The sequence below is a fragment of the Enhydra lutris genome, unplaced genomic scaffold, assembly GCF_002288905.1.
Source record: "Enhydra lutris kenyoni isolate GAN:26980312 unplaced genomic scaffold, ASM228890v2 scaffoldscaffold14, whole genome shotgun sequence".
Classification (NCBI taxonomy): Eukaryota; Metazoa; Chordata; class Mammalia; order Carnivora; family Mustelidae; genus Enhydra; species Enhydra lutris.
This window is the reverse complement of record NW_019154098.1, coordinates 39,573,511-39,587,490: the sequence shown is the minus strand read 5'-3', so window position 1 is coordinate 39,587,490 and position 13,980 is coordinate 39,573,511. Positions and strand designations below refer to the sequence as shown.

Below are 13,980 nucleotides of genomic sequence, written 5' to 3'. Positions count from 1 at the left end.
GACTGAAAATTGTCTGAAGTTTGGAAATCAGAGACCTAATAATCACTACTAACTTACAGGGTTACCTGATTAGCTGTGTCTGGAACTGCTACCGGTATATCAATGGCAGGAACTCCTCTGATGTCCTGGTTTATGTTACCAGCAATGACACTACGGTAGGTATGAAGTCATTAAACATGGAGATCTCCACGCATCTACTGTATGACGGCTTCTAGATGTTTCTAGTGTGTTTGCTCTATTTTTACATTGTTGAAACAGACTTAAATGAGCTTAGTCAAAAGAGTCATAGTAGAATGAAATGTGGTTTATTTTCCTTAGAGGATATTAAAATGTAGATAGCTCATGTATTTTATTTAAATAAGTTCTGGCTTATTTTTGAAAATATTACAGATGGATAATACATGTACTTTCTCCATATTTATGTATCTCAAACCCGATTACTAAGCCAGGGTATAAAACTCTAGATACCAGTTCGGCTTAGTATGACTGCTGTCTGACTTGACATGTGAATTGGAACCCAGAAATGTGGTTGTAGAGCTAGAGAAATGAGAATAGCAGAGGATGCTACATTTTTAAGGCTTGTTCTGTTCTTAGTTGTTCATACTTAAAATTTTTAAATCTATTTAATATGATTATGGAAAACATGTCTTTACTGGAAGAGTCCTCAAAGTCATTTGTCCTTTATATAGATTATCTTAAACTGCCTGGCTCATAAGAAAAGTATAAGTCCTCTAGGTATTAACCTCTTCGTGTCCCATCATCTTTGTGTTCAGCACGGTGCCTGACACAGTGCTTGGAACAAGTAGGTGCTCAAGGAGTGGTTAATGCAAAAACGACATGAGCGTGCGGGATGGCTCCTACTGGACAGGATTGGAGGGGATATAGAACTGACAGCACGCATGGAAGGGTAAATAGCAAGGGCGTGTTAAGTCTAAACCAGAACAGAGTTTTACATATTTTTTCTGTTTTTTAAATTGTGGTGAGTCACTCTGTGACCTCACTGAAATAATTTAACCTGTCCCTGACTTGATTTCTCTGTATATAAAATGGGAATAAAACAGTTTCGTTCCTTAGATTACATATATGTGTATCAGCTGATATACTGAGAACATTGTGGAATTTCTGAGAGAAAGCATGCTGCACGTGAATAGTTCGTGTTTACCCAGCACGTCCTGAGTTGGCTTGCATGTGTTTGAGCAGTGGTTTAAGAAGAGGCTGTGCCACCACCAGGTGCACAAAGCCCAGCATGTCAGACGCTGAGGTGGCTCTTGGGGTGGGGGTGTTGGTTCTGCAGAATCCTGTGTCCTGATCACAGTAAACACATGTTTTCCTTTAACCCTTTAAAGAATTCCTCTTGGTCAGTAAGTCTCTTTAAAGAAATAGCTGTTTGTAATGATCACAATTTTGGTAAAATTACTGGCTTAAGGAACATTTTCCTTCATTCTGAGTTTCTGGATATTTAGTTACCTGTAAGTTTCTTTCTTTCTGCCTTTTTTCTTAAACAAGAAATCCCAGGGTGTGAGAAATCTAAACCAAGTTTGAGGTTTTTGAGTCTGAGGAACAAAGAGAGTTGCTAAACAGTAAAGATGCATCAGAATGTCACCTGAATGTTGCAGTTGTGAGCCTTGAAAAGTGTCGCAGGGACGATAATGCCCGTGCCTCACCCATTAGTGTTAGTGTGCTGTTGGGGGCGGTTTGCTCACGGCTTTCTGAAGGGTCATGTGTATTTTTAATGGAAGCCAGGTAGAAGGGCTGAGAAGGTATGAGTTGTATAGATAGACCTCCAGATCCAAGGATACTCTGAAATTTGTAGGAATTGGGGTGCTGAGAGAATTTAAGAACCATGAGTAAATCCTTAAAATGCATCCAACTTGGCTTTTTATTTTATTTTTTTATTTTTTTTTTTAATTTTTTTTTAAAGATTTTATTTATTTATTTGACAGAGAGAAATCACAAGTAGGCAGAGAGGCAGGCAGAGAGAGGAGGAAGCAGGCACCCTGCTGAGCAGAAAGCCCGATGCGGGGCTCGAACCCAGGACCTGGGATCCTGACCTGAGCCGAAGGCAGCGGCTCAACCCACTGAGCCACCCAGGCGCCCCCCAACTTGGCTTTTTAGAGGAAGCTGCTATCTCCTCCCATTGAAAGATTCAGAATTAGACGTGGAATAACAGGGAGGTTTTATTCAAACTAACATAAACTCAAAATAGTTACACTTTTCAACTGGACTTCCCTAGCTCCTCTAATAACAGACTTTTTTCTTCAGAAAAGCTTCCAGGTTGCAGGTGATTTGGAATCGCTAGGATTTGGGACCACAGACTCAAGCCAACTGTGATGGTTTCCTGGTGTGTTGACAGGAGGGGCTGGGGAATTGTTCAGCAGTGGTTACTGGTCATTATCTTCTTGGTCATCATGCTCTATCAACTTGACATTTTTAAGACAGGAAACTGAGTTGCTGATAATGTTTCTACTTTCTCAAAGTTCCCAGTGAACCTTTCTTTTTTCTCTGTGTATGTGTGTGTGTGTGTTTCTTAAGCGTATTCCTGGGGAAGAGAGATTTATTATTTCTCATAAGTAGGTTGTAATCTACTCCAAAATGTAGGCTAAATATACCACTCGAATCTCCACTCTTCTGACAGTATTTTGAAAGATTTTTTAAAAAAATAATGATGTTGTGCTTTTTTTTTTTTTTAAAGGAGTCCTTATTATACCTAACATAATAATTCCTTAATAGTATAAGATAACCATTAAGTGCTCAGATTTCCAGCTGTCTCATACATGTTTTTCTAGTGGTTTATTTTAAATAGGAGCTATGGGTCAATCTGTATTTTAAGACTCTTAATTTTTTGTTACGGAAACTAGTTCGTCCTACAGACTACATTTATCTGACTGCCTGTAATGTAGTCCTCTGTATTCCCAGTAGATCAGCGCTTGGATCTAGAGGCTTCCCATACTCCTATCCACCACCACTCCTCCCCCCCCCTTTTTTTTGCTGCAATATTACTTTATAATTGATCATTTGTTCTTCCAGCAAGAGGCAGATAATGTCTGGCTCATTCTGTGTTTTGGGATGTCAGCAGCCATGAATATCTAACATCTGGATTCAGTGATTCATCAGGGTTTGCAATAATAATTACATGCCATCACTCCTTGTTCATTCATTAGCTGGAATATTTCTATAAAGAGAAACTTCCCCTCATACGTGATTTGCTTACCCAGTGGTACTTGTGACCTGGGTGAATATACTTGGTTTTGTTGTTTATCAGTTGTCCCAGTGGCGAGTTGGTCTATCATTCTCTAATGGTGACCAGTGAAGGTTTTTTTGTTTGCTAATTTGTTTTTATGTAACACATGAAGTCCTGAAAAGAGGTCTATTAGGAGAAGAGCTGGGGGTGTCCAATTGAAAAGTAAACTATCTTGGGGTGCCTGGGTGGCTCAGTGTGTTAAGCCTCTACCTTCGGCTCAGGTCATGATCTCAGGGTCCTGGGATGGAGCCCCACATCCGGCTCTCTGCTCAGCAGGGAGCCTGCTTCCCCCTCTTTCTGCATGCCTCTCTGCCTACTTGTAATCTCTCTTTCTCTGTCAAATAAATAAATAAAATCTTTAAAAAAAAAAAAAAAGAAAAGTAAACTATCTTGATATATTTTACCAATAAGCCTAAAGAAAACCTTAACCTATTATTCCATACCCTTTTGAGACTTTCAAAGGGAAAAAAATAAAAGCTTTCTCTAAAAAGCTAGTACATTTTAGTTAATATCCTTATTGATGCTCAAATTGTACTATATTTGGGCAGTGGGAGCCTCTTCAGGTTGGCCCCCAGGTCTTTTGACAGAACCTTGGCTGCTTGGCTGTCTGGTTGACAGGATCCTTCATGTTCATCTTGTCCATTTATAATCCCAGACCCGGAATCAGCCATTTCTTCAAGGAGCACTGCTTCCTTTAGGAGGAGACCATATCTAGATTTTCAGGGTCAGAGAACATCATTCTTTTTAAGCAGGGCTCCACATGTTCGAAGACTGTTTTTTTTTTTTTTTTTTTTTAAAGATTTTATTTATTTATTTCACAGAGAGAGATCACAAGTAGACAGAGAGGCAGGCAGAGAGAGGGAGGGAAGCAGGCTCCCCGCCAAGCAGAGAGCCCGATGCGGGACTCGATCCCAGGACCCTGAGATCATGACCCGAGCCGAAGGCAGCGGCCCAACCCACTGAGCCACCCAGGCACCCCTCGAAGACTGTTTTGACTTGAATGAAAGGAGTTAATGCTTGCATTCCAACTTTAAAACTCTAAATATACCAAAGCCACACTCTGAGACCCCAAGTGGGGGTTGGAATGATCTAGTTCTGTCATTTTCCCTGGTCTTCATCGCTGTATTAAGATCCTCGTAGCATGTAATAATGTATGCTGCTCTTTTGTCCCTGTCTTACTGGGAATCCACACTGACATAATATGTTGCCTTTCACTTCCTATCAGATTCTAAGCCAGATGGCTTTTCTCCCAGGCTGAATAGTCTCAGGGTGACCTCTGTGGATGCATCCTCTGGGGGCTCTTGTTGGTCGAAAATAAATGTTCCTTTTTTTCTCCTCTAAAAAAGAACACATATTATTAGCCGGATATGTAGTTTCTCAAACACTACTGAGACGGAGGATGGATGAGTTACCAGATATTGGAATCATTCCCTGGGTTAATCTAACCTTGAGTTTCCCAACCAAACCATAGCAAAACCTTGGAAAGCAATGCTTAGGACATAGGGTCACACAAACTCTGTTAGTTCATAATGCTCTATGATCTTCAGTATTTTTTTTTTCATGGTGCCCATAGGTCAAACGAAATACCTAACTGTCCATTGCATTTTAAGTAGTCAGGTCCAAACAACTTAAGAGTAGAAGTGAGTGTGATACCTGCCACGTCTTGCTGTGTTTTCCTTGGAATTTAAAAAAAAAATCCCACAGTGCCCCCTTGAGTCACTGCATTCCGTTACAGGGTACCCTAAGCACCCTCCTTTTAGGACATCGTGGTAGAAATCACGCTCTGAATATATGTTATGTAATACCACACTCTCTCCCCTGCCTCCACCAAAATTTGGCCCTAAGAGGAAAAATGTGTTAAATACCAAACATGTAGATTATAGAAATAGATTTTCTTCACATTAAAATTTATGCAAATCGAGATTTAAAAACTCTTCTAATCTGTCTTGCTAATACTAGTGAAGATTGGAATCCTAGTAATACCCAGTATTTAGTTAAATCCCAGAGTAGGGAACGACGTGATTCCTTTGGAGTTGGAGCCCTCTAAAAGCAGTGAGATCACTATTTAGCCAAAATGGCATCTCATTGACTTGAGTAATGTAGGAAAATTCCTATTTAGGGATAAATAGGAAAATCGTAAACTTCGTAGAGCCTGTTGCGTCATGCCGTTTTGTGGGTGCTAATCCAGATTAACATTATATACGAGTTTATTGTGTTGACTTCAGAAAGTATTTTGCTGTGTGGCGCCTTGCTTTGAGTCTGAGTGGTTGAAGAACACAGTTAAGAAAATGGCAGCGGGGGCACCTGGATGGCTCAGTCCGTTGAATGTCTTCCTTCAGCTCAGGTCATGATCCCAGGCCCTGGGATCCTGCCCCCTGAGCCCACATCAGGGCTCCCTGCTCAGTGGAGAGCCTGCTTCTCTCTCTCTCCCTCTGCCCCTCCCCGCCATGCTCTGTCTTTCTGATAAATAAACAAAATGTTAGAAAGAAAGAAAGAAAGAAAAAAAAGGGGGGGGAGTCAGTGACCCAGTGGAAGCCAGATTATCTCCCCGGTAGCCATTTCCGCTGAGGGACCTGAGATTAACAAAAGGCTGACCTTGGGCTGTCAGAAAAGCCACAAAACAAATTCCTATTGGGCTGAGGGGGTTGGGGGTTGGGTGGGATTTAGTAGTGATCCTAACAACTTTCAGAATTTGTGCATAAAAAAATTCTACTGCTTTTTTTCCTCCTCCTCTTGTTTTTTAAAAATCAGGTGCATTTCTGCCTAGGTTGGCTATGGTTAGAAACAATTTCCTGACGATGTAACATGAGTCCCTTTATTCTCCCCCTCCTCCCCTCCGCTGTAGAGAGAGGTAAAGGGAAGGGAATAAACTAATTGCCAACAGGAGAGATTTTTAGTTAGACTTCAGAAGAAGGTCCTTCATGCTGGAGAAGCTAGACTGATGGCAAGATGAATCACTGATTCCTGTCTTGCAGATTTTTTTTTTTTTTTTTTTTTTTGGTGCAGATTCTTGAGGAAAGGTCATCACTTTAAGAAACAGTTTAAGAGAGGGCTTCCCCCAGAAGACGAGTTACTAGGCTGGCTCTCAAGCTCTCTTCAAGTCCTGGCCATTTCGGATTCATTAAACATACTTCACCAGCAACACATACCTTTCATCATACCTCTGCCTGTAACAACCAGAGGGTCCAGAAGCATTGGGGGGTTGGAGAAGGCAAGGTTCTTTTTTTTTTTTTTAAGATTTTATTTATTTATTTGCGAGAAAGAGACAGTGAGAGAGAGCATGAGCAAGGAGAAGGTCAGAGGGAGAAGCAGACTCCCCATGTTGCTGGGAGCCCGATGTGGGACTCGATCCCAGGACTCTGGGATCATGACTTGAGCCGAAGGCAGTTGTCCAACCAACTGAGCCACCCAGGCGTCCCGAGGGCAAGGTTCTTTAAGAAGAGGACTATCTGTAGAGTTTGAAACAGTAGCCTGTGGGTTAGACTCAGAAACTTCTGGCATACCACCTACTGGAATCCAAAAAGGGGGGTCTTTCTTGTAACATTTCAACGGTAGGTCTCCTTTTGCCTTGTAACTTAATAGTCTGTATGATTTCTCCTCCTCAAGCTTCCCCCACCCAGCCTTTAATTTTAAAAGGCCAAGACAACGGAGAAGTTGATAGAGATTTGGTAAAATCTCAGAGAAGCAGAGAGAGCAGTTAGGAGACGATCTCCAGAGTTAAGGTTCCTGTGAGGATGGAGATGCTCAGGGTCTGATCAGGGCAACAGTTGAGAGAATGTGAGGAAGAGGGGAAGGATTTGAGAGAGCTGGAAGAGGTAGAAAGGAAAGTTGATCATTGAGGGGCTGTGGAGTGAGAGGATTCTCAGGGGTATCTCTTGTGTATGACTGTACCTGCAACAAAAGCCCCTTACTCTGAGGCTAGGACAAGACCTTGGAAGTTACCTGCCCAGCCACCTTTCGGTGCGCTGTCTCCACAGCTGTTCCCACAGAGGCCATCTACCTGAGGGCTGAATAATCCAGTGATGTTCTGCTTTTTGCATCTGTTAACACCTCCCCGGTCCATGGCTTCGGGAACACAGCTTTTCCCCAGACACTCGAGTAGCGGTCGCCATCTGCCAGGCTCTAAGCTGGGTGCTTCGTGTAAATGAGCTCATTTTGTCTCTCAAGAGCCCTTGAAGAAGGTTCTCCTAATCCCTGTGTACAGGAGAGTGACCCCGGTCACTTCCCCAAGATGACAGGGCTCACAAGTGGCAGGAGGGACCCTGTGCCCTGAGCAGCCTGGCTCCTGTCTGTTCTTAACGCACCCACTTCCCCCCTAGACTGTCGTCTGCTGAGATGGCAGCCAGGACCAGGGCTTCTCAGCACCGGTGCCTGGCACGGGCCTCCCTGGGGCGAGGAGTGAAGCAGCCACACAGCTAATTCTCAGGGAGAGTTGCAAACTTGAGCAGCAGTAGGACTTTTTAATTTCGCTCGCTTACTTTCGCTTTTTAGCACAGTGGAAGGGATGGGAGGGTGACTGAGGAGAGTCGGAAGAAAAGCACAGGTTAAAAGGAACCTTTATAACAGCGAGGCAGCCTCCTCCTTCAGAGTTGTGCTGCTGAACAGTCCACTTCTGGTGACGCAGCCCACAGCATCCTCCTGATTCCTGCTATGTGCACACAGCTGCAGGGGTGCCCACCCGCGGGTCCGAGCAGAAAAGGCTGGTGCACGAGATTTCCTCCTGAAAGCTCTTCACCTGCTTTCAGGTAGTTTCCACAGTTCTAGCTGACATTATATGACATTAACTCTGCTCATACTGCTTCCCTCCATTAGTAAAATACAGCACTTTAAAAAACATCCCGGTCTGCTAGAAATTATCTGTGACCCATACCGCTTTTCAGTCCTTTCATCCAGCAAGCATCTGGACTGGTTAGTCAACACATAGATATTAGAAACCTAAAAGTTCTGGAAGAACACTTCAGACAAACCCAGTTTTCCTTGTGACCTTGGATAAGAGGATATTAATTGTTTAATTGTAACCCTTCTATAATAATAGTAAGCAAAAGCAACTTAGAGTAGTTTTACGGTGAATTGAGGATATAGTTAACCTCTGTTTTCATTGTATTTTACTTTAAAACACGTACAGAAGTTGACTGACTTACCACTCACGTCTGTAGTAGAGTTCATGCTGATTTTTACTCGAGGAACAAAGGAGACATTGGATTTTATTTTTTAACTTAGAAAATATTCCAGGTATATATCTTAATGAAGCAATAAGAAAAATGTATAAGATGTCCGTGCAGCATCATTTTTAACAGCAAAAGTATCAAAGCTCATTGTTTAATAACTGGGGAGTGGTTTGGTAAAATAAGGGTCCATCCCCTTGACAGAATGTCTTTATTGTCATAGAAATTATTATGAACTACAAACGTAGTAACGGAAGAAAGGCTTGTGATGTTTTAAAAAGCGGAATACGGAAGTTTGTATTGCAGTTAACAGCTAGGAAGAAACGAAGCTTATAGGCACAAATTAGATTGTAATAGAAAATTAAACATTGATTCGTTGGATGCTGGAAATCAAAGCAGGAGACATTCCACTGATGAGAGAGAGGGAGGGGAGCGTGTAGGGAAGGGGGAACTGGGTAAAATGGGAAAGAAGCTGAGATGTGAGGTAGTGAGCAGTTCCTACAGCTTCCTTGGCAGCCTCGGGAAGGAACAGTGTAGAATCGTTAAGGAGATGGCGCGGTAGGTGGCGTCGCACATTCAGGCTGGGAGATCAGGCTGGGGGAACGCCAGGGAAGCAGCCGGGCTGTTTTTCAGAAGGTTACCGTGGTGATGGCCTGCCAGCCATTTCTTCCATCTCCTCTGTAGTTAAATTAGGTATTTTTATTTTAGAAAAAAGTATAGGCTTTTAAAGATGTATTTATTTAGATACATTTATTTAAGCATTAGATATTTAAGTGCTCAGAAGGTTTTTAACGTTCAGTTTGAGCTGCTGTATTATTTTGGTATTTCCAGACCAAATACCTCACTAGTGAGAGTTTTTGACCCAATTTGAACTATTTGAAGTATGAGTTCTATATTATGAGTATAATCTATAAAAGAATTTGAATTGTCTGCTGAGAATTAAGAGAAATAATGACTTCTTCCTATAATACCAAATAAGTACAATTTATAGTAGTTTTGCAGTGAATTAAGGATAAAATTCTCTGTCTTGCTTTTGGAAATGATTCCGTTGGCTGGCAGGGCTCGGCAGGGGGATTTCTCACTAGAACCTCCCAAAATCTGCTTACCTCATCTCCTGGTGTGTTGGATTCACTGGATACAAGATGCCGCCAGTTGTAAATGGCACCGTTATTTTAGACGCTGTCGATTACAAGGCAAAGCCTAAATTCAGATGTTCAAAAACAGGTACCTTAGAATTTTTAAAATGGAGTTATGTGTATGTCTTTGTTTACTTATATTATTGGTGAGGATATTTAAAAAGTTTGAAAATAGTTAATCTAGATTCCTTAAAGATAACCCAGACTTTCTGTTTGTGATAACCCTGTGTCAAGTGTCCAAATGGTTATTTCAGTTAACTGTGAAGACTTGTGAGTCCACTACCTCCCCTTCGCTGTGCGGTGTGCATAAAGGCAGCTCCTCTAAACAGGCAGGTGTGGTGCGACCAATTTAAGACGAGCATTTAATTTAACGGCTGCCTGTTTTAAACAAGATACATTGTGGACTGTTCTGGGGTTTAACAAATGGTGAAGAAGAGAAAATTTTGACTTCCTGTGAGTAATTGAAATGGACCATTGGAAGAGTTCCCTAAGTGCCTCTAAATGCTGAGGTGGTTGTAAGGCTGTGTAATTTCACATCTGACAGTAGCCGGTTTCCAAGGGCCGAATTCAGGGTAGTGCTTTCCCTCAGAACAGGCAAAGGCGAATTTTCTCTATAAAGAGCCAGAGAGTCAGTATTTCAGGCTTTGTGAGCCATATGGTGTCTGTCGTAACAACTCAGCCCTGCTGGTGTACTGTGAGACCAGCTGTAGATAATCCATACGTGAGTAAGTGTGGCTGTGTGCCCATCGAACTTCATTTGTGGATGCTGAAATTTGAATTTTACATAATTTTCATGTATCACAAAGCATTTTTTTCTTTTAAACCATTAAATGTTATGAACCATTCTTAGGTCGCAGGCCACACGAAAAACAGGTGGCAGGCCAGAGATGGCCCACAGAGTTCCCAGACCTCTGCCTTAGTGGGAATTTTGGCCAAGTTTTCTAGGCATTTGTAGGACAACTATTTCAAGCATCCCAAGGAATTTAATGGTCCTGGCTTTTGGTCTTGAAAGACCTCCGAGTTGAATTTTCCCCTTCTACAAGTGAGTTGGCAAAGAGCAGCCCCTAATCCTTTGGCTCTTGCAAAGGATATCTCTTTCCTGAGAAAGTTACAGTTCTCCCATATTTCTGATTTTGTCTATGGATTTGAATCAGGCTTATATTTAACAAACTATAGTAGAAAATCAATATAAGAATAATTTGCTTGTAAAACAGTCACTAAGATTTTGGAAGAGAGTAGTTAAAGCTGTTAAATGCATTGTCATTCACTTTTTTACAAGGATTTGTTCCATAAATGGTTGTTTTAGTTTATTATCAAAAAAGAATAGTACATACTTTCCTCTCTCTCTCTCTCTCTCTCTCTCTCTCTCTCCTTCTGCTCTGTTCCTTTCTTGCTGTATCCATCTCTGTGTCTAGCCATCCATTCGTGTATGGAATGAAAACTTTATATCCCAGTTAATTTCCATTTTGGCTATTTCTGGGTCATTTTGACACTTGGAATGTGTCCAGTACCACAGGCCATCTCATCATTCCATAAATGCATGGGATAAAGAGTTGAGCCTCTGTCCATGCCTGTACTACTATCCACTAAGCACATTGCTTGGATTTATTTCACTAATCTTGTAAGAGAGATACGGTTATGGCCCCTGTGTACAGATGGAGAAAAGTAAGGGTTTAAGAGGTTAAGTGGCGGGCCCGAGGCCTTGGAGCTGGGATGGGTAGACCCACATGGTCTCCACAGCCCAGGCTCTCAGGCACCACCCCAGTGGGCGCCAGGCTTCTCGATACGGCGGCAAAGAGGAAAAAAACAGTGTTTGTGTGGGACGGTCTTGTGACTGGACATCGGCTGAGAAGGTCCTCGCTTCCCCATGGAAGAGAACTTCTGTTCATCAGCTTCCTCCACTAGCAGATAACCCGTCCGCTGGTTCAGGCCTTGTCCGTTTCGGTTGGTGTGGTGTCCTCAGTGCCCGCACACAGCGGGACCCACGCTCATTGATGAAATGAACCAAAGTATTTAACAAATCATCCGTCTCTCTCTCTTCTTGATCTCCGTTGGAGGAAATTGCTTAGGTTATATGAACCAGATCAGCTCTGTGCCCATACCCCCTACCACCCAGTGGTCATCCCCGAGAGAGCACTCCGCGGGGCTCACTCCAGTTCTTCCTCGTCGCGGCGGCCAGTGAGCCTGGGAGTCCTCATTCAGCTTGTTAACGTTTAGTCTCTTAGGTCTTTTCGGCTCTGTTTTCTCTTCCATTTTTTTTTCTCTCTGTTGCTGCCAGATTGATCTAAATCACAAACCCGATTTGTCAACCCCTTATTTAAAAGTCTTGCGGTTCTGCCATTTCTTACTGCAGCATTTCTCAGTGCTGATGTCACCCATTTTGCTATGTGATAGCCTTTGTGACTTGTGGGGTAATACTTAAAATAAGTTTGCCAGGGTTTTTTTTTTTTTCTTTTTTTCTTTTTTGCCTTTTCAGTAAATAGGAACAGATCCAGGATTACCCCTGCAATAACATCAGTCTCCGCTGCTTGCGTTCAAAATTTCTCTTGAAACGAGAGGAGGGAGCAGAATTGTTACTTTGTCCTGCCAACTCTCTCTTACTTGTGAGGCAGCTTTGAGGCACTGTTAATGGCTATGTTGAGGCTGGCTTTCGTGAATACTGGACCCCTTGCTTCCCACCCCGTAGCTCCCCAAAGCAGACAACACAAGAGAAGTCTCCGTTCCCAGTGGTATTTTCTGTAGTTTTTCATATTTTGTGGGTAGAGAAGGGCAGTTGATTTTGTAAACAGAATCCGTGTGTGCCGACAGAGGAGAGTTCTCATTACATGAGAACGTTACCAAAGCTCCCCACGGTCCCCCACAGCCCCCCAAAATGGTGAGGACCACTGGTTACTGTGAAAGAAGGGGCCACTTTCCTGTCACTGCTTACAAGACCAGCTGGGATCATCATGCTTGTTGTTCCAGGCTCATCTCTGTAATGCCACTAATGCTCTTAGCTCTCCAGACAGCAGACTGCCTACACCTTTACCTGGGTGTCTCCGTCTTTCATGACGCACAGTTTGCATGTGCCTTCCCCCACCCCTGGCTTGAGCGCTGCTAGTCTGACACAGGGCACCCTGCTCCCAAAGACCGCCTGTTACCTTCATCTCTGCCTCTCAGTCCCCTGCCACCGATAGGAGCCAGGATGTATGTGGGCCAAGAGCGAGTGCACGGATATGCTGTTTCAACCAGACCTTACTTTGGCTTTCAGAATTATAGCTCTGTGCCCACCCCTCTCGGGGTAAAAATGGCATCCATTTTTCATGGACAAAGAGTGGCTTTTGTCACCATTTAGTTATTTTGTTTAGATTTGGTAAAAGAGGAGATAGGAGGTAGGGATGGCAGATCCCATTGTAGGGGGACGTGAGTGTGCTGTCCAAGTCTAGCTTTGGAGATCAGAGGAATCCTGAGTGGGCTGTTGCGGGGGTAGATTCTTGCCATAACCTTAGCTGCTTCATATTCAAGAACAGGAGTATCTTCAGGATTCTTCAGAGAGGGGCTGTTTCAGATAGCTGGTTAGTTCACGGACCTTCCATTACAGGCCTTTATCTGGTCATGTGTTTGCTTCCACAAATAGGGCCCAAAGCAGCTTCAGTTTTAGCTTTGAATGTGTTCTGCTACCGCCAGAGCTGAGAAGGGGAAGATAACTTCTTTTCTAACCAAGTAAACAAATGTGTACCTAGATGGCTTACTGGTTATCACTTGAGGAGAGCATGTAGCTGAACTAGTTACATAAAATGATAACTTTTTTTTTTAAATATTTTATGTATTTATTAGAGCAGGAGCGTGAGAGCGAGCACTAGTAGGGGGATGAGGGAGAGGGAGAAGCAGGGTCCTCCTGAGCAGGACACCTGATGGAGGCCTCGATCCCAGGACCCTGGGATTACGACCTGAGCCGAAGGCAGATGCTGAACTGACTGAGCCACCCAGCTGCCCCGAAGATAATACTGTCTTAATTATCTTGCTGTAGTTGGGGGATTGCTGCCATTCACTGAAAACCCAAATGCCTGTACTCCATGTTAGGTGTGTTAACTCCCTTAGATCCTTACAACGCTGCTTGGAAGCCTGTGATGGTCTTCATTTCAGATACCCAAACTGCAGTTCAGGCAGATTCAGTAACGGAGGACCATAAATCACAGAGCTAGAATTTGAACTGAGGTCTTGTGTTTGACTGTCCACCACCATATTACCTCTAGAATTTGATCATGGCCACACATCTACTGAGTGATAGAACTCACATGTGAACACCCCTCAAGAACTAGTTCCGAGAAAGGGATATGGAAATATAAGACTCTCACCTTCTAGAAACTTTGTGAAGAGGAGAAAGGTAAATGTATATGAGACGGTTAATAGTATAGAATTACGATAATTTAGTTGATAAATTACATAAGTGCTTCAG

General features: G+C 42.9%; 1 protein-coding gene across 1 annotated transcript in view; it reads left to right on the top strand.

Moving 5' to 3' along the window:
• The window catches only part of LOC111146492 (lysosomal protein transmembrane 4 beta), an 84,069-nt gene that overhangs the window by 63,904 nt on the left and 6,185 nt on the right, over nucleotides 1-13,980 (top strand). The window contains 1 exon segment of the mRNA XM_022502039.1: nucleotides 60-155. Within this exon segment, the coding sequence (XP_022357747.1) occupies nucleotides 60-155 (96 nt within the window).